Source organism: Erythrolamprus reginae, chromosome 6 (assembly GCF_031021105.1).
Source record: "Erythrolamprus reginae isolate rEryReg1 chromosome 6, rEryReg1.hap1, whole genome shotgun sequence".
NCBI lineage: Eukaryota > Metazoa > Chordata > Lepidosauria > Squamata > Dipsadidae > Erythrolamprus > Erythrolamprus reginae.
In genome coordinates, this window is record NC_091955.1 from 64,672,094 (window position 1) to 64,692,832 (window position 20,739).

Consider the following 20,739-nt stretch of genomic DNA (forward strand, 5'->3'; position numbering starts at 1 on the left):
GTTTTCCTCATTTGCCATTTCCACACTCTAAATAATAAATCTTAAATTATTCTGCATCCCATCTGTGATTTATATTGTTATCCACTAGTATATCCAGCTAATTAGTTTTCTGACTTATTGGCACTCCAGTGATGGGGAAGAATCATAGATGAATGTTTAAACAAGCAGAGTGGCTAAATCACTTCCCTGGGATGTCCAGTTAAAAGGATTTGTTAATGGATAATATCTTAGCTGAAGAGCTTTGCACAGCATCTGTCAGTTACAATAAAACACTGCCAATCTGATTATATTCAGAGGTTTTCAATTTCAGCTTCCCTCATAGTCTTGAACTAACAATACAATCCTCAACTTTTGTCCACAATTGAGACCAAAATTTCCATGGCTAAGCAAGACAGTTGTTAAGTGAGTTTTACCCTATTTTATGCCACAGTAGTTAAAGTGAATCCCTGCAGTTGTTAACTTAGTAACATGGTTGTTAAGTGAATTGGATTTCCCCACTGACGTTGCTTGTCAGAATGTTGCAGAAAGTGATCTTATTGATTGATTGATTGATTGATTGATTGATTGATTGATTGGACTTTTATGGCCAAGGCATATGACCCTAAGACACTGCAGCTGTCAAATACATGCCAACTGCCAAGCATCTGAATTTTCATCATGTGACCATAGAGATGCTACCATAGTAATAAGAGTGAAAAACAGTCATAAGTCACCTCTTCAGGACTGTTGTAACTTCAGTCACTTAATTAATGATTGTAAGTTGAGGAGTACCTGTAGACAAAATACTGCAATGACTGTATAGTACTTCTTGTGAAAAACAAGAATCACCTTTTCCCAATTGTTGACCATATTGGATTATTATTGTACACTGTTTATGATTGCTGTTAGCCGCCCCGAGTTTTCGGAGAGGGGCGGCATATATATCCAATAAATAAATTAATCCAATAAATAAACATGGACTATCACAGTGAGCTCAGGCTAGCTGCCTGCTATAGAGTTAATGGATGGGCCCCTGCCTTAGAACCTACAGGCATTTGAATTGGGATTGTCTGGTAATCAACAGGAACACCTGCCATTGGTCTCTGAAGTTGAGGAGTCTTAGCTACTATTTCCACCCAGTGAAAGAGCTCACAAAGCAAAGAAGAGCAAAAGTACTTTGCAAATTTCCATGTAAAAATGGAATTGCATCTTCCAAATAATGAGCAACACCCAGATTTGTTCCACTTAAGTAGAACAGTAACCCCAAGCCAAATTGCATGCCATTAGATACTAATTCTTGTATCCTTTGACTCTGACTTTGGACCACTTGCTTGACCTTATAGCTTAGACTTAACATATTGCTTCACAGGGCTTTACAGCCCTCTGTAAGCGATTCAGTTAGTTGCCCTCAACAATCTAGGTCATTTTACCGATTACGGAAGATTGGAAGGCTGAGTCAACCTTGAGCCGGTGAGCATTCAACTGCCAAACTGTTGGGAGCCGACAGTCAGCAGAAGTAGTCTGTAGTACTGCATTCTAACCCCTGCACCATCACAGCTCTTGGTGAATAAAAATGAATAAAAATATCTAGCTGTGTTAGTATTCAATTGTTAAGTAAGACTCCTACATATTTTTAGGGCTTTGTCTTGGACCTCATTCCAAGTAATGTTTTGCTTGCTGTTTTGACCTTGGAAAGGTCAAGGAATTAATGAAGCTGAAATTAACACATTGGAGGGGAGACACTAAATTGGCAAGGGTGAAGTAAGTCCATACTCTGCATAAGGTATTTTCATCTAAGATTCCAATTTAAGAGCCACAGTGGCGTAGTGGTTAGAGTGTAGTACTGCATGCTACTTCTGCTGATCACCAGCTGCCAGCAGTTTGGCAGACCGAATCTCACCAGGTGCAAGGTTGACTCGCTCAGCCTTCTATTCTTCCAAGGTGGATAAATTGAGGAGCCAGAATGTTGGGGGCAGAGTGTTGCTGACTGCTTAGAGAAGGCTGTAAAGCACTATGAAACATATATAACCCTAAATGCTATTAATTGTTGGTCAAGCAACGTTGTGACCTCTAAAAGAAAATCATTGTCTTTTGAGTACAGTATTGTAATCAAAGATGAGTAAAAATATCTTGCTGTGTTAGTATTCAGCTGTTAGACTCCTACAATGTTTTCAGCTATTCTGGGCAACTACCACTGATCTTTAAGTTTTAGATCAACATATTTTATTAATCACTGATGCTATTACACAAATGTAGCCACTAGATACTAGCATTGAAAATAATACCAGTTCATGGATACCTCATTCAAGCTGACCACTGGTTCCTTTGTGGACATAACCATGTATTTTATCTGGCAACAATATGGAAATAATTTGGCCCTGACTTTTCCCTGGATGTTTTTCTGCTTCCCAGTTTAGTTTAGACCTAGTAGTTCCTGAAATTTTCTTACTGAGCCCCAATTAGACAAGGTTGGATATAAAGCACTATATCTTATCTGATAGATATCAAAAACAAATATCAGGAAAGCTAAGCAGACATAGGGACATAGTCCCTGTTATTTTGTAATTCTGTCACTAGAGGTTGCTACATGCTCTCTGGTCAATTAAACAAAACACTTTCACTTAAAAAACTCTGCAGTTTGTGCTATAAAGATTTCTAGTCAAACAAGATAGACTGTCAATCTGCAAAAGGGGCCTTAACAGCAGTCAGCTGTAACATAAACTCTGCAACTTACTGATGTTTTAATAATATTTTCCATACAACAATAAGCTGTGAAATGTAAATGGAACTTTAACCCCTTGTCTATTTTTTAATTATCTGAATCTGCTGCCTCCCATACATATCATTGATATTTTTAATATCAGAAAATGGTTCTTCATATTTCCATCAATTATATTTTGTAAAGTAGGCTATATAGATATGTCCACTTCAGATGAATCAAATATAACTTCTCATTTATTACAGAGTTGTACAGGCAAAAATACCCCTTCAGAATGAAAAATATATAGAATGTCACCTCATATGAGACTGAAGACATTCACATCTTCAGTACCATATCTAAACTGAGCTGAGAATCTTAAACCTTTGTATTAAAATTTTGGATAAGGCAACTTTTATGTAAAACACATTGGTTTATTGCTGCTGTAAAGGACTAGAAGTCACAAGCCTTTGTGAAATTATACTTTAGTTCACTTCTAAAATTAACAATTAGCAACTAATTGTTAAGAAGGAAGAAGAAATATTTAATGAAGGATAAAATATCCATGGCTATCAGTCATGATAATTTAACAATTGCCTTCCATAGTGGAGATAGATGTCTCTGAATATTAGTAATAAAAATATAGCAGCAGATTGTGTTCAGATATGAGATTAGCCAAATTGCTTCTTTTGTAGCCCTAGAATTTAAATGTGATCAAGAGGTTCCATAGGTCACTTCCAAGATTTTTGCAAAAGCTAATATATTACTAGCTAGCTACTACAGGTAGCTCATTTGTGACTTCATTGCTTTTTGTCTCCTCACACAAATTCTTTGACACTTAGGAAGGAAATTATCACATCTGTATTAGAGTGTGGAAAACTGAAAAGATAAAAATAATCTTTTCTAGTATTATTTTTATCTTCCCCAAGCCACTACACACAATAGAACAACAAAAAGAAGATTTGATTTCTGTGGAGTCTATTCATCATGGGATAAAATGGATGAGAGTTACAGTTTCCACAGGTGTGAACCTGCCTTGATTTATCTTGTTTATTTTGTTCTTAATCCTATGTAATGTTTTTACCATTAATAATGGATAAAGAAGCCAAAATTATCTTATTCACACTTTTGGGTCTAAGAAAGCAGAAGACTTAAATAAGAAAAAATGAATCTACAGTAGTCCCTCGCTATACCGCGCTTCACCTACTGCGGCTTCACTTCATCACGGGTTTTCAAGAAATATTAATGAGAAAAATCATTCGCGGATCTTCGCTGGTTCGCGGGTTTCTGAGGAAGTCGATCGGCAGATTTAAACAGCCCGCCGAACTCAATCGGCAGGTTTTTTTTAAAAAAAAATATCTAAAATTGTAAATACTGTATTTAAATACTGTATCTAAAATAAATACTGTGTGGGAAGGGTTTATAAACACTTAAAACAATGAAAACTTACCAAACAATTACAATATAAATACTTAAATAAGTACTATCAGTCGATAAATTCCCCATCGCGGATTTCACCTATCGCGGCCGGGTCTGGAACGTAGCACCAGCGATAGGTGAGGTCTTACTGTATTTAAAATTCAGCTGCAGTACCTCAAGGCATTTCCTGAATGCCAATAACTCCAAAATCTGCATCAGCAATTCTACCTGAAGTCCTTTACAGCAGTTTAAGGATATATATACTGTATACTATATGATTTCTATTCACAGAACTCTAGATCAGGGATGTCAAACACAATTTCATTGAGGGCTGCTCAGTATTGTGTTTGACCTCAAGGGGCTGGGATGGGCATGGCCAGCTCAACATAACTCATGGTTGGCACCTATGGTGGCTGAGCGCTCTGCCACAAAAAATAAAATTCTTTATTGGCCAAGTGTGATCGGACACACAAGGAATTTGTCTTGGTGCATATGATCTCAGTGTTCATAAGAAAAAGATACATCTGTCAAGAATCATGTGGTACAACACTTAATGATTGTCATAGGGGTCAAACAAGCAATGAAGAAACAAGCAATATTAATACAAATCTTAGGATACAAGCAACAAGTTACAGTCATACAGTCCTAAGTGGGAGGAAAAGGATGATAGGAATGATGAGGAAAAATTAGTAGAAATAGAAGTGCAGACTTAGTAAAAAGTTTGACAGTGTTGAGGGAATTATTTTGCAGCTGCGAGAGCTATCATGGGCTTTCCTAAATACGCCCATGTCACACCAACACTCCGCAGTCTGCATTGGTTGCCGATCAGTTTCTGGTCACAATTCAAAGTGTTGGTTATGACCTATAAAGCCCTTCATGGCACCGGACCAGAATATCTCCGGGACCGTCTTCTGCCGCACGAATCCCAGCGACCAGTTAGGTCCCACAGAGTTGGCCTTCTCCAGGTCCCGTCAACTAAACAGTGTCATTTGGCAGGACCCAGGGGAAGAGCTTTCTCTGTGGTGGCCCCGACCCTTTGGAACCAACTCCCCCCAGATATCAGAGTTGCTCCCACCCTCCTTGCCTTTCGTAAGCTCCTTAAAACCCACTTCTGTCGTCAGACATGGGGGAATTGAGACTTTCCCTCCCCCTAGGCTTATAAAATTTATGCATGGTATGTCAGTATTTATGATTGGTTTCTAAATTGGGGTTTTTAAATTAACTTAAATATTAGATTTGTTTACATTGTATTATTACTGCTGTTAGCCGCCCCGAGTCTGCGGAGAGGGGCGGCATACAAATCTGATTAATAAATAATAAATAAATTTGTTTAGCAGAGTGATGGCATTCGCGGAAAACACTGTTCTTGTATCTAGTTGTCTTGGTGTCCAGTGCTCTGTAGCGATATTTTGAGGGTAGGAGTTGAAACAGTTTATGTTCAGGATGCGAGGGGTCAGTAAATATTTTCCCTGCCCTCTTTTTGACTCGTGCAGTATACGGGTCCTCAATGGAAGGCAGGTTGGCAGCAATAGTTTTTTTCTGCAGTTCTGATTATCCTCTGAAGTCTGTGTCGGTCTTGTTGGGTTGCAGAACCAAACTAGAAGTTAGAGAGGTGCAAGACCCTCCTGAGATCTGTTTTTGCTGGTAGCCCGATGGATCAGACCTAAGCACCCCGCGGGCCAGAAGCAGGCCGTGGGCTTTGAGTTTGACAACCCTGCTCTAGATGATCATCTATTTCTTTCTTAAAACCAAAAGGATAGCTATTGTACAGTGATCCCTCGATTAGCGCGGGGGTTACGTTCCAAGACCTCCCGCGCTAATCGATTTTCCGTGTTATAGTGGTGCGGAAGTAAAAACACCATCTGCGCATGCGCGCCCTTTTTTTTCCATGGCCGCACATGCGCAGATGGTGGAGTTTGCGTGTGGGCAGCGGGGAAGACCCAGGGAAGGTTCCTTTGGCCGCCCAACAGCTGATCTGCTCCGCAGCGCGGAAGCAGCGAGGAGCCGAAGATGGAGTTTCCCCGTTGCCCAGGCAAAGGGGAAGCCCCATCTTCGGATCCTCGCTGCTGCCGCGCTGCGGAGCAGATCAGCTGTTGGGCGGCCAAAGGAACCTTCCCTGGGTCTTCCTGCTGCCCAGGCAAAGGGGAAACCTCAAGAGAGCCAAAAGAGCACCGGGCCGGTTGGTTCCCAACCAAAAGAGTTTACCCCGATTGTCCTCGGTGGGGGAAAACAGCGCGTCGCCAGGCTCCCCATCTTCAAGAGAGGTGCGACGGCTAGCCAGGATCCACGCAGGGGAGAAAAGGCACGCGCTCCCAGCCGCTGCGCCCCTCTTGGAGAGCAGCGGCGAGCAGAGCACAGAAGACGACGAGGCTTTCGAGGGCTCCAAGGCGGGCGGCGGCGCGTCCTTCGAGCACGCCGGCGGTGACCCCAAGCTGAAGGCGGCCACCACACACACACACGCCGCCGCCATCCACCCCGCCGGGTTCCCCGCTTGCTAACTCTTCGCCTTCTCCCGCCTCTGAGGCCGACCAGCCCAAGCCGCAACAGACACACACACACACATACACGCACTCCCTCTCTCGCGCTCACACAGACGCACTCAGACAGAAAAGAAAAAAAAATCCCCAAAAGAGAGGGACAAGAGGCAGGCACAAAGCGGGGGCACAAGGGGAGCTGCCCGGCAGAGGTTGCTTTTTTTCTTCTCATGGGCAAGTGGAGGGGGGGAGAGAGAAGGAAAGAGAGAGAAGGAAAGAAAGAGATGAGAGAGGGAGGAAGAGAGTGTGAGAGAGGAAGAAAGAGAGAGAGAAATGATAGAAAAAAGGGGAGAAAAAAAGAGAAATGAGAAAATGATTGAAGCAGAGAATGACAGGAAAGAAAGAGAAAGAGACAGAGAAGTGACTCTTGGTGATGACGTATGACGTCATCGGGTGGGAAAAACCGTGGTATAGCAAAAAAACCGTGGAGTATTTTTTAATTAATATTTTTTGAAAAACCGTGTTGTAGCGTTTCGCACTAATCGAGACCGTGCTAATCGAGGGATCACTGTATTTAGCTTCTGTCCTATTCCCCTATAAGCAATGTTACTGAATGAGGTCAGACACATAATGCCAGGCTTATAAAATATACTTTCACATACCAACTTCCCTTTGAATTCTTACTGTTCAGTAAGATCAATTCAGAAAAATAAAGGATAGGAGAGAAGGAGAAAAGAAGGAAATTGTATATCTTTTAAAAATAGAACCTAACTGTGTGATGTGCATTCATTGATAGAAACAAAACAAATGAGAATATTTTCCAGGAAAATTTACCTGAATTGTCTCCAGTGCTACGAAAACTGGCGTTGCATTCCTTTGGCATCTTCACACCCATTAAATCTTCAGCTGTCTCACTAGTAGCAGAATTGGCTTCAGCATTCAAAGGTGGAGGTCGCTTGGCCCTTCTGAAAAATCCAGGGCCAAACCGCTTGCTTTGTTTGAAACTGACTTCCCTATCGGCAAATTCATCCTTCCTACGGTCACAGACAGACTCTCTGGATTTAGATTTAGATTTCAGGTCTAAGTGGAATCGGGAAAATAACCTCTGAGGTTCTGCTGTGCTCAAATTCTCAAGTGGAGGTTCTATATTGGGCAGCACCTGCTTGACTGTTATAAGATCATTAAGAAAACTATCCAGCCGTTTATTTGATCCGTTTTGTTCTTCTCTTCCTTCCAGTTTCTCTTGCGACTGGTCCTTCTGATGGCGCATCATTTCACCTGGAGGAATACCTATCACCAGTCCATATTTTGGGTTGATAGCTTTCCGGGCCACAGTAGAAGAAGAAAAATTGAGATGCCCGTAACCATGACTGAAAGGACAGGGAATGTTCAACTCCTTGTAAAGATTAACCTCCTCTGAGATGGCGTAGAGCTCACGGAACTCAGTGTCAAAGATTTCAACGTGCTGCCCACTTAGGCACAAAAGAATATTTCGGTTTATGTGGGATGAAGTCCAAGTGAAACTGTAAAACAGGAGGAAAGCGATCAGTCTTTTGCTTGTCAGGGGAAAAAAACTGCAGTCAGCAATCACTATTTTCTAAAACTTTAACCTCTTGCTATTCAGAAATACATAATATTTTAATTGATTTGACCCAATCGAGTACAGTGGTACCTCTACCTAAGAACGCCTCTACTCATGAACTTTTCTAGATAAGAACCGTGTGTTCAAGATTTTTTTGCCTCTTCTCAAGAACCATTTTCCACTTACAAACCTGACCCTCCGAAACTGTAACCGGAAAAGGTTGGGAGAAGCCTCCTTGGGGCCTCTCTAGGAATCTCCTGGGAGGAAACAGGGCCGGAAGAGGCGGGGAGAAGCCTCTGTGGGGCCTCTTTAGGAATCTTCTTGGAGGAAAAAGGGCCGGAAAAGGCGGGGAGAAGCCTCTGGGGGGCCTCTCTAGGAATCTCCTGGGAGGAAACAGGGCCGGAAGAGGCGGGGAGAAGCCTCTGTGGGGCCTCTTTAGGAATCTTCTTGGAGGAAACAGGGCCGGAAAAGGCAGGGAGAAGCCTCCGTGGGGCCTCTCTAGGAATCTCCTGGGAGGAAATAGTGTCTCCACCCTCCCTGTGGTTTCCCCAATCGCACGCATTATTTGCTTTTACATTGATTCCTATGGGAAAAATTGCTTCTTCTTACACACTTTTCTACTTAAGAACCTGGTCATGGAACTAATTAAGTTTGTAAGTAGAGCTACCATTGTACTTAGGAAAAAACTGGATTTTTTATTTCTTATCAAAAGAATCACAGGCAATATTTTATAAGAATAGATATATGGCATTCAAATTAGTGTATGTAAACTCACTACCAGGAATAATCCATGGACAAAAAGCTCCCCTCCCCCCAATCCCCTGATATAAGATGGAAATGCAAAAATAGAATGCCTTTATGGTGTACTTTGCTTCCTTCTTCCTTTTTTCTTTGACACTTATTAAATCCTCATTCCTTCCAAGGGATTGTACTGAAGAAAGTTGATATTGAATATGATAGCAGGAAGACAAGTACAGTGATACCTTGTCTTACGAATTTAATTGGTTCCGGGACAAGGTTCGTAAGGTGAAAAGTTTGTAAGACAAAACATTGTCTCCCATAGGAATCAATGTAAAAGCAAATAATGCATGCAAACACATTAGGAAAATCCAAACTTTAAGACTTTAAAAAAAAAGCGGCGGGGGAAAAAAGTGAAGGCTAACGGAGTGGAGACGGACAGCGAGGAGAAGCAAGGAATGGAGGTCCTAACGAAGGCTATCGCCACCCCCAAATCTCTCCCAAAATCGCCACTCCAAAAGCTTCCTATCTTGCCCCAAATTGCTCCAAAAATCCCCACTCCAACCCCCTCGTAAGGCCACCCCAATCGAGGTCCTTACGAAGGCAAATGGAGTAAAGAAAGGCAGCAAGGAGAAATGAGGCAATTTGAAAGGAGAGGTGAGTTTGGAAGACTTTGGAAGTGATTTGGGGTGGCTTAGGAAGCTTTTGGGGGAGCGATTTTGGGGGCAATTTGGAACGGTGTAGGAAGCCTTTGGAGTGGCGATTTTTGGAGCAATTTGGGGCAAGATAGGAAGCTTTTGGGGGAGGAATTTTGGGGGCAATTTGGAGTGGTGTAGGAAGCTTTTGGAGGGGCGATTTTAACAGCGAGATGGGGTAAAGGAAGTGGCAGGCTAGGGGGGATTTTGGCAGCAGGATGGGGCGGCTGTGGGGAGCAGAGGAAGCGGAGGGCTAGAGGGGAAAGTGGCAGGGAAATGGGGAGCTCCGGCGTTCCCTGCCTCAGGTGCAAGCAAAAGGGGGCGGGGAATTCTGATGCAAGTAAATGGGAAATCCCAGCGGTGACAGTCACAAGGCAGGGGAATCCCTTCGGCAGTCAGAGAGCGCATGCGCAGTACGAGAGCGCAAGCGCAGTAAGAGAGCCCATGGACCCGGGCTCAGGTTCGTAAAATGGAAAGGGTTTTTAAGACGAGGCAAAGAAATCTTAAACCCCGGGTTTGTATCTCGAAAAGTTCATATGACGAGTGGTTCGTAAGATGAGGTATCACTGTATAGTGTCTTTACACTTCTGTTATTCTGTATTTTTCAGTAATTTATTTTTTATTGCATTTTTGAATCTTCTTGTGATGCCTGCATGGGTTTTAGTTTCTGTTATTTTTAAACAGCTATTTAACAGTGATTTTAGATTATTGCGATTTTTTTACTGTATGCCATCTTCTGTGCTTTTAGCTATAAGGTTAATAAAAGTATATTTCACCAACGATGTCCTAACCCAGCCGTCACCCAACCTTTCCAGCTTGGCAACCAGGCCCGGTGCAGGGCGGAGAAGGTGTGTGAACGGCAGGTGCATGCGCACACATAGTTCCGTTTGTGTGAGTGGCAGGCACACTCTTCACTTGTGCTAATGGAGCTTTGCACACAAGCAGAGGGTCCTTGCACTCATGCATAAAGCTCTACTCGAACTGCCGGCAAGCACTTGTGCTGTCACGCACAAAGCTCTACTTACACAAGCGGAGGGCACTTGAGCAGAGTACTTGTGCACACACACGGTGCTCTATTAGCGCAAGTGCTCTCTGCTGGCGCAAGTGGAGCTTCACACTTGTGTGCTTGCCCATCCCTCCCGTGGTCTGGTTTTGATCAGGCTGCAGCCCAGTAATGAGCTGTGGTCCAGGGATTGGGGACCGTTGCCCTCACCTTTTGCAATACAGTGGTACCTCTACTTAAGAACTTAATTTGTTCTGTGACCAGGTTCTTAAGTAGAAAAGTTTTTAAGTAGAAGCAATTTTTCCCATAAGAATCAATGTAAAAGCAAATAATGCGTACAAACCCATTAGGAAAGAAATAAAAGCTCGGAATTTGGGTGGGAGGAGGAGGAGGAAGAAGAGGAGGACAGTCACTGCCGAAGAAAGTAGGTGAGGTGAGGGGAATCAAAAAAATTCAAAACTTTAAGGGTTTTTTTTTAAAAAAAGAGGGACTCTGAGGCGGCAAGGAACATGCGCTGGGTGTATGGGAGGCGCCTGTTCCTCCTCGCTGCCTCAGAGTCCCTCTTTTTTAACAAAAAAAGCCTTAAAGTTTTGGATTTTTTTGATTCCCCTCCCATACACTGCGCCAGAGAAAGAAACCCAGGGGGAATGGCAGGAAACTGTCCAGGCCTTCAAACCACTCTCAAATTTCCTAGGAAATTTTTCCGGGCTTGGGTTCTTAAGTAGAAAATGATTCTTAAGAAGAGGCAAAAAAATCTTGAACACCTGGTTCTTATCTAGAAAAGTTCTTAAGTAGAGGCATTCTTAGGTAGAGGTACCACTGTATTGGCTTTAATATAATGCTAGGTGTGACAATAGGTTTTTGTTTTGTTTTTAATCTCTACAGCACTGTTTCTTAACCTTGGCAACTTTTAAGGTATGTGGACTTCAACCCCATTCTGGCTATGGAATTCTAGGAATTGAAGTCCACGTCTTAAAGTTGTCAAGGTTGAGAAACTGCTCTACAGCATGGATTGACAATCTTTTCAGGCAGCCACATCCCAGCTGAGCTTGGATACCTAGAAATTTAAAATAATGGCTAAAATTTGTGAGATTTCAAAATAGTGAGAACATACGAGCCGAGGTGGTGCAATGGGTAGAGTGCAGTACTGCAGGCCACTAAAGCTGACTGCTAGATCTGCAGGTCTGCAGTTCAAATCTCATCACTCGCTCAAGGTTGACTCAGCCTTCCATCCTTCCAAGGTGGGTAAAATGAGGACCAGGATTGCGGGGGTAATATGCTGGCTCTGTTAAAAAGTGCTATTGCTAACATGTCCTGCCCTGAGATTAAGGAGAAGGGCGGCATAAAAAAATTGAATAAATAAATAAATAAATTTAAATCTTCTGAAATTTTACTATTTATTAATTCTTTAACATTAACTTTTGTTTAGTGTTTTTACTTTTTTACTGATTTTTCAAATTTTAAAACAAACTGCCCATCTCCACTGAAGGTCTCTAGATGGTGCACAAAGTAGTTTGAGAGCAAGGGAGACATTTAGGGATGTTGAATTCGAAAAACTTATTTTCTCCTCTAAAGTTTGGTTCGGGATCCAAATAATATCAACATCCAAAATCTCAGATAATGCTTTTCAGCCTTCTGTAATAAACATTTGGCTGCAAATTTTCAATTTTGTTTTCTAACCTGGGACACGCTTAACATTGACTGTTGCTCTTCTAGATGGTACCTATTTAGCTTTTTCAGTAGATTAATATCTGTTGTGGCTAGTATATATCAGGTGTACATAACAGAACTTTCTACAGAAAAGTTTGTGTTCAGTTTAACATATATAGAGAAATCTAACATATCTGTTTACTTTTCTCCTCATAAGAGATTTTCTCCTTTCGTAAGAGTGTGAAGACTCATCTATGTCGCCAGCCCTGGCGTCATTAGATGCTACCCGCTGGCCGATCAATGTACAGTGATCCCCCGCTCGTTGCGAGGGTTCCGTTCCAGGAGCCCCCGCAACGAGCGGGTTTTCGCGAAGTAGCGATGCGGAAGTAAAAACACCGTCTGCGCATGTGCAGACGGTGTTTTTACTCCCACAGCGCTAGCGAGGAGCTGAAGATTGGGGGCGGGGCGGCTGTTTGCCGCCGGCATGGAGGGCTTCCTAGCAGCCCCCCAAACCCGGGTTGGGGGTCCGGGGGGCGCTGGCTCTCGGCGCTTTTGAGCTGAGTCCGGAAGCGAATTCGCTTCCGGACTCAGCTCAAAAGCGCCGATAGCAAGCGGCAAGGAACGGCTTGTCTCGGCGCTTTCGAGCTGACAGCTCGAAAGCGCCGAGACAAGCCGTTCCTTGCCGCTTGCTATCGGCGGTTTTGAGCTGAGTCCGGAAGCGAATTCGCTTCCGGACTCAGCTCAAAACCGGCGATAGCAAGCGGCAAGGAACGGCTTGTCTCGGCGCTTTCCAGCTGACAGCTCGAAAGCGCCGAGACAAGCCGTTCCTTGCCGCTTGCTATCGGCGGTTTTGAGCTGAGTCCGGAAGCGAATTCGCTCCCGGACTCAGCTCAAAAGCGGCGAGAATGAACGGCGTGGGCGGGCGAAGGGCGGGCGGCAGCGAGGAGTTTGCGTGGGCGGTGGGGAAACTCCTCGCTGACGCCAGCAAGAGGGGGAAGACCCAGGGAAGCCGCTGCCATCTACGCATGCGTGCCCGGCACGCATGCGTAGATGGTATTTTTGACTTCCGGGTTGAAAAATAGCGAAGTACCCTGTTCGCAATGGTTGGGGACGCAATAAACGGGGGATCACTGTATTGTGTACTTGTTGACTGAATGGGTATGAGAGTATTTTAACTGGTTCTTAGTTTTTTTAGGTTATCAATTTTAATTAATTGTATTTAGGATGTATATTGTTTCCTACATGTTGTAAGCCACCCTGAGTCTTCAGAGAGGGGTAAGCATATAAATCCGATTAATTTTTTTTAAAAAAGAAATAGTTTTTATTAAAGTTTAAATTTTAAAAGAAAATATTAACATATATTAATATAAATATATATTAAAACTAACAGCCTATGAGAAGTCCACAGTCAGGACTTAAGAAAAGAAACACAGGGTACACAATCCAACATCCTACCAATGGAATTGGATTTCAACTCTAATCAGCATCAAACAGAATGTTGATGATAAAAATAAGAGTTGTAGCCGAAAGCCATCTGGAAAATTCAGAAAGGGAGAGTAGGGTGGAAAAATACTGACAAAATATTGTTTTGAGCCCCAGTAAATGGATAATTGTCTGGTTTTAAATGCTAAAAGTTTAGGGGAAAATGGAAGATGCCAAATTTCAAACGTTTAAACATAAATCTAGTTTTAAGCTCTGGTTTCCTGAAGGCAAGCCATTTATACCTATAAGATCCAGTGAGGACTTTTTCACCATCTACCATTAAGAAACGAGAGGCCAAATTGCCTCGGATCCTCCCTGATGCCAATGAGTACCCAACTCCAGGCACACAGCGTACACGGATATTCTGATAAAAAGAAAAGACACATTAAATAATGCACAAAGGGAGGTTATGATCTCTTACATTAGAGATAAGCAAATATCTTGGGTTGAAGGCACATTTCAGGTTTTGGGGGAAATATGGTAAGTACGCTCACAAAATGACTGCTGTTGTAGACAGGGCTATTCACCAAACACCCATCTATCAGAATTAGTTTTCTGAATCTTATCACTTGATCATTACATCATATTGACTTAGGTAATGCGGAGTCTGCGGAGAGGGGCGGCATACAAATCTAAATAATAAATAAATAAATGACTAAAGCATCAACAGAGGTAAAAAATAATGACACCTGTTTGACCTTTTTGAGCAGGATCTAAGAGAAGAAGTCTACGGAGTGGGGTGGCATACAAATTTAAGAAAGAAAGAAAGAGAAAGAAAGAAAGAAAGAAAGAAAGAAAGAAAGAAGGGTTCCTCTTTATAGTTAATCCTCGACTTACGATCTCAGTCGAACCTACCTATCTACCTATTTGATTTCTATGCTACCCTATTCCTTGGACTCCGGCGGCTTACAACAAAGTAATACATAACATGTAGAAATCTAAATTTAAAAAAAACATATTAAAACCCTAATATCTTTTTTAAAAACCCAGTCACTTGTGTTCAGACAAACAGACATAAATTCATTTGTTGGCCTAGGCTAGATGTTGGTCTTAGCATTCCCAAGCCTGTGGGCAAAGGTGGGTCTTTAGACTCTTGCGGAAGGCGGGGAGGGTAGGGGCAGTGTGAATCTCTGGAGGGAATTAGTTCCAAAGGGCCGGAGCCACCAGAGAGAAGGCTCTTCCCCTAGGTCCCACCAGGGGACATTGAAGTATGCTTTGGATACCCTCAGAGACAAGCAAATATGACCAGTATGTAACTACCGGTAACTATTATTTGGCAAGATGATTGAGAATAGTGGCTTCGCAATTACAGGGAGTACTGGAGAAAGTAAGTTATTTTACTCATTTGAAACTGACTTAAGGATAGACACAGGGAGAGAAAAGGCCCTTGCCAGTCTAATGAATGGGCTGAGATCTGACATGGGGAAAGTGACTCTTAGCTCTGATTCTTCTTTCAGCTATAATAATTCCACCAGATAGGTTTGATATCTGGAGTCACAATTTTAAGTGTTTCCCTTCCTCTCTGTCAGATACATTTCAGATAGTATCAAAAACTATTCTTCGTCAAAACAGGAACTATTATATGGTGTCCCCAAGGGCTCCATTCTGTTTGCAGCGTCTTTCAGTATCTACCTAGAACCAGATGATCAGGAGATTTGAAGCTAAAGGCTATCAATATACTGCTGCCACTATATCTTTTTCTCTGTGATATCTTCAGGAAACAGTACTTCCTTGAATATCTACAGCACTCAGTAAATGGCTAGATGAGGGAGAATAATCTGAAACTGAATTCAGATGAAGTAAGGATGTGAAAAGCAATTAGGCAGAAAAGTACTAAATTTGGTTGTTCTGAATAAATGCCATCTTCTCATAAAGAACAGGTTTACAATTACAAATATTTCTAGACCTAAATGCCTATGTTTGGTTCCTAGATCGAGCCTAAGGTCCAAAGTATCTTTCAATAATTATAATTTATATGCCAACGACATCCTTATCTGGAAGATGATGATCTTAAACCTGTGGTGCACACTACTACTCTCCAGATTTAACTGCAGTAATATAATCTACATAGGATTGCGTTGTTTAGTTGATAGAAAACTGAGCAGCCAAGTTTAAAAAAAAAACACCAACCAGAGCATATTCTGCCTGTGCTTAAAGCATTGCAGTAGCTATTAGTCCATTTCTGGACCAAAGCAAAAGTAGTTGCTGCTATTTTCAAACTGTCCATGGCTTAAATTTATTTATTTATAAAATTTATTGGCTGCCCATATTATCATAGGGCAGTGATGGCAAACCTATGGCATGGATGCCACAAGTGGCATGCGGAGCCATATCTGCTGGCACGTCAGCCATTGCCCTAGCTCAGTTCCAACAACGGCCAGCTGATTTTTGACTCCCACAGAGATACTGGGAGGGTGTGTTTGGCTTCCAGAGAGCCTCCGGGGGGGTGTGGGAGGGCATTTTTACCCTCCCTTGGCTCCGGGGAGCCTTTGGAGCCTGGGGAGGGCGAAACACGAGCATAACCGGCCCACCAGAAATTGGGAAACGCCCTTTCCAGCCTCCAGAAGGCCTCAGGGGGGCAAGGGAAGCTGTTTTCACCCTCCTCAGGCATTGAATTATGGGCGTGGGCATTCGTGCCTGCGCAAAGCGCACGCACACGCTCTTTTGGCACCCGAGGGAAAAAAGGTTCGCCATCACTGTCAAAGGGTAATTCTGGGTGGCTTACAGTTACATAAACAGTTAAAACATAAAGTTAAAATCAGACATTAAAACCAAAAACATATGGGGAAGGCGGGGGCTGAGTGAGAGGAAGTGGGATCTGTTGTTATTCAATCAACAACCTCCATTCTGCTGTTCCCTCACTAGAACCCCAAGCAGCGAAGGGGTTACTTACTTTTTCCTACCGATATGGATTCCTGGCACGGGCGCAGCTGACAAGTGTGTCCAAAGCGATATCTCACGCGAGGATGCTTGTGCAGGTGAGACTTTGGACATTTTTGCCCCCTTTTTTTGCTTCTGTGCATGCGCTTCTCACTTTCTAGGGGCATCCTGTCAACTTCGAAACGGATCAGGCCTGCCGCAGCCATCTTTCTATTTCTCAGCTTGCCACACAATATGCGAGGGAAGCTGAGAAACAGAAAGATGGCTGCGGCAGGCCTGATCCGTTTTGAAGTTGACACCACTTTCAGTCAGCTCATATCCTGAACTAAAAGCTGGGAATCAGCAGCATAGTCATGTATTGTTTATTCCATCAGAAGCAACGGGTTTCATGGCTGGCAATCACTTTTTTGACTGGGTAATCAAAGATAGTCTTTGGGTTTGCTAAGGGAGATTCAGTGATTCGGGTTTGGTGTGCTCTACATCAAAAGGGAGGGTCGGTCATTTAATAACTTCTTCCATTATTGATTGATTAAGTGCCATCATGTCATTGCCACTTCCTAGCAATCAAATAGACTATTTCCATTATGATCTTCCTTTACCGGGTTTTTCAGTACACTCATTTCTACTGTAATTAAGTCCATCAAACCTTGCTGCTGGTATCTTGTTCTCTTTCCTTTCACCTTTCCCATCATTAGAGGCTTCTATGGAGAATTACAACTTTGCATAATTTGATTTTTTTTTAAAAACTAATGGGCCTAAAGCAGAATCGTTTGAGCCTGGTCATTTGTGGCTCTAGTGATAATTCTTATGATGATTTGTGCAATGATCCATTTGGTTTCTTGACTGCATACAGAATTCTCAGGAATCTTCTGCCTCATTAGGTTAATTGTAAGCTCTATCTGGGATTTCCATTGGCTTCGTCAGTGGAAATCCCCAGGTCTAAGATCTATGGGTTTCATTCTCATAAGGAAACAGCCAATTCCATTGCTAGAACAAAAGGCAGGTGCTGTCTTGCTTTCTTACAATGAAGTGGCTCCAAGCCAGGTATATTACAGATGAAAGAAAAGAGGCACAGAAGGTAACCCTCGCTTTCTCTATAAACAGGGCTTATTTTTCAGGCAATTGAAGTATCTTGAATGCCTCATATTGAAATATGAGGAATTCTTTCTTATTGACTTTATTAGCTTTTCTACAAGAAATCTACTTATCAGATACCTTTATATCCTTGAAAGCATCACACTCGTTTCCAGTGTCATTTGTTATAGAGATCTAACAACTATGTAGTTTATTTTGAACAAGGAAAGTATAACATTTGCTTTACATAGGGGGCAGGTTCTCAATACTGAACAGCAGCAGTGGCGGCTGCTGCTCCAGTTACGGTTTCCATTATTAAGTCAGGGTTGGTCCTAGAACTGTCAATTATGTTAGATCAAGAGTGTCAAACTGGTGGCCCGCGGGCCGGATGCCTGTCATGCAGGCCATGCCCAGCACCATGAATGGGGAAAATGTCATGTAAAGGCAACATGACGTGGCGAGTTTGACACCCGTGTGCTAGATTCTCGTCCTGTAATGATGGCAGTAACAGCCATATCTAGGCAGGGCTAGAAATCTTGGCTCTTTAGAGTCGTGTTCCTCAGTTCTGGAAATTCTAAGTTCTAAAAATGTGTGGACTTCAGTTCCCAGAATTCCTCAACCACTTCTTAGAATTACCAAGATTGAGAAACAGTGCTCAAAAACTTACTCAGGAACTAGATTCTCAACAGAAGGTTGGTAGCCATGATTCAGCAAAATTAATTACTTTATTGCAGACTATTATAAAACATATATATGATAAACATTGCACGCTGCAGTCAAATATATGTCTCTCTGCTCTAGGGTTTAAAGCCTAGCTTTCTTCCTCCCATCTTCCTGGAACAAGAGACTTTGTTCCTCTTTTAGGCCATAGGAAGCCTTATATATTTTGACCTAAAGTTCTCTGCCTAAGAAAGTCAATGGAGAGAGCTACCAAGGTTCTTTTTTTTTTTAGTTATGCATCTTGGGTTTATTAATTAACAAATGAGCAGGAATGCACAACATGCCAAGTCATATTGTACACATATACCTTTAACAATATTTTACAGAATACTGAAAGGGGTTCAAAGTTCTTATTTTTCCCCAAGACTCATTTGATAAAAAGTAGATGAAATATATATTCACTCAAGATGGCACTATGTTCTACTGGAAAAATGCTAGAATTAGTAAAAGATATTCTCATACTGCCCCATCCTAAAAATCTAGTATTTGTTGTTATTTTTTGGTTTGTGCAAAAAAGCTACAATTCTACCCTAGGATTGTGAGATCCTCAAATTCCTCTGAATTCTAACAATTCTATGTTACTTCAGGATTAAAATTCAATGTAATTATTGTCCTTTATTACAAAACTACCTACACGATGGTTTACAAGTTCCACCCCTTCCTGAATTGAAGTCGGTTTGCTCTCACAGGGACTATCTATCTATCATTTCTACCCAAAATTTTTCTTCTGAATAAAATCTTTAACTTGATATATCAGAAATTAAACCTGTGTACTGTCTTAGCAAATTATAGGATTTTTCAGCATAAAATTCTATGAAGCAGAAATTTAGAATGAGCGATTTATGATCAAACAGATTATTTCAGGAGTTTTTTGCAATTTCTTTCGAACTCTCTTAAGACAAGATGCTTTAAGCCTTTCTGACTATCATCAAAGTTATTTTGGACTTTTGCATGGGCAATATTTTTCCTCTCTGATGAAATATGACCAAAAAAAAAACAAACTGGTTAAATATTTCTTAACTCTAGAAATTTCTTGACTTGTAGCATTTATGAAATGCTGTTAATATGAAAGTTAATACAATGGATATTTGAAAGTTATCATATCGTTGATGTGAAAGAACGCTGTGGATGCTTACAAATCTCACTCTGACATTTTAAAAATGTATTTAATTTTCTTTTTATTTAACTTAATAGGGCAAAGAAAAACTGATGATGATTTTTGCAATTAAAATCACAGCTAATCTTTCACTAACTGTAATCAGCTGTGAATTCCCACAAATCAATAAAATAGTGTACAGTATTTGCTTTGTCCTGAAATTTGAAATAACTTTGGTTTCAAAAGAATTAATATTTTCCCTCTATATTTGTCTTTACATGGTGGTTGGCTTATAAATGTATTACGCCAAAGGTCTTCAAATTTGGCAACTTTAAGTCTTGTGAACTTCAAATCTCAGAATTCTCCATTGGTTGGGGAATTCTGGGAGCTGAAGTCCACAAGTCTTAAAGTTGCCAAGTTTGGGGGGCCCTGCATTACACACTGAAATATTATAGATCACATCATTGTCACTTTCACAATTTTCTTTTTCTTTTAGTAAAGGAAATGGATGAGAGAAAAAAATGAAGGGAAAATAGAGATGGCAAAAGGAGGAAATTTGAAAGTCAAAATGATATATATATATATTTAAAAGGGATTATATAATAGATTAGATTGAATTGTGATTTTAAAAATAAATTGTAATCTGTTGTATTTATCTGCATTTATATTTGGTAATCACGGCACCTATAACATTTTATGAAAGATTCAAACCTCTATCAAGGCCATGATTCTTGAATCTTTCCTAGATAAAGATGAACACAATATGTTGCAGTATTAATGAGGTATGAATTACATTAGTTATTGCACAGTAAATATACTCTTACCCTGATATGGAAATCACTTAGGTCCATGCATTTGCACATCTCGAGGAAGAGTACGGAGCCCTCTTCATCTAAGATCATATAGACTGGGACCCGACGTTTGTATGCTGCATCTATTATATCTCGGAAGATGTCCCTGTCAGTGAACTGATCCATGACTATTGCAATTATCTGAACATGCACAAGAAGAGAACACACATTTACTTTAAAAAGTAATGTTGAAATAGGCACGTTGTATCATATATATTTATACTCTGTGAATGAAAAACAAATGCTTTAACTTATTCTAGAACCCATCACTTCATACACAAGTTTTCCTTGTGAAAGCAGTTTATTCTTGTTAAGAGTCATCCTGGGGCTTGCATGGATTGTTCTGTTTAAATACTATCTAAAGAACACCAAAACAATATGTTTCAATCTCTTTGCAA

At 41.4% G+C, this 20,739-nt stretch overlaps 1 protein-coding gene across 1 annotated transcript in view; it reads right to left on the reverse strand.

Annotated features, from left to right (window-relative positions):
* Positions 1-20,739, reverse strand: part of FAM83F (family with sequence similarity 83 member F) — a 36,388-nt gene that overhangs the window by 4,210 nt on the left and 11,439 nt on the right. The window contains exons 2-4 of the mRNA XM_070756092.1: positions 20,315-20,482; positions 13,963-14,084; positions 7,405-8,093 (exon numbers count right to left, since the gene is read on the reverse strand). Of these exons, the coding sequence (XP_070612193.1) occupies positions 7,405-8,093; positions 13,963-14,084; positions 20,315-20,482 (979 nt within the window). The remainder of the gene's footprint in view (positions 1-7,404; positions 8,094-13,962; positions 14,085-20,314; positions 20,483-20,739) is intronic.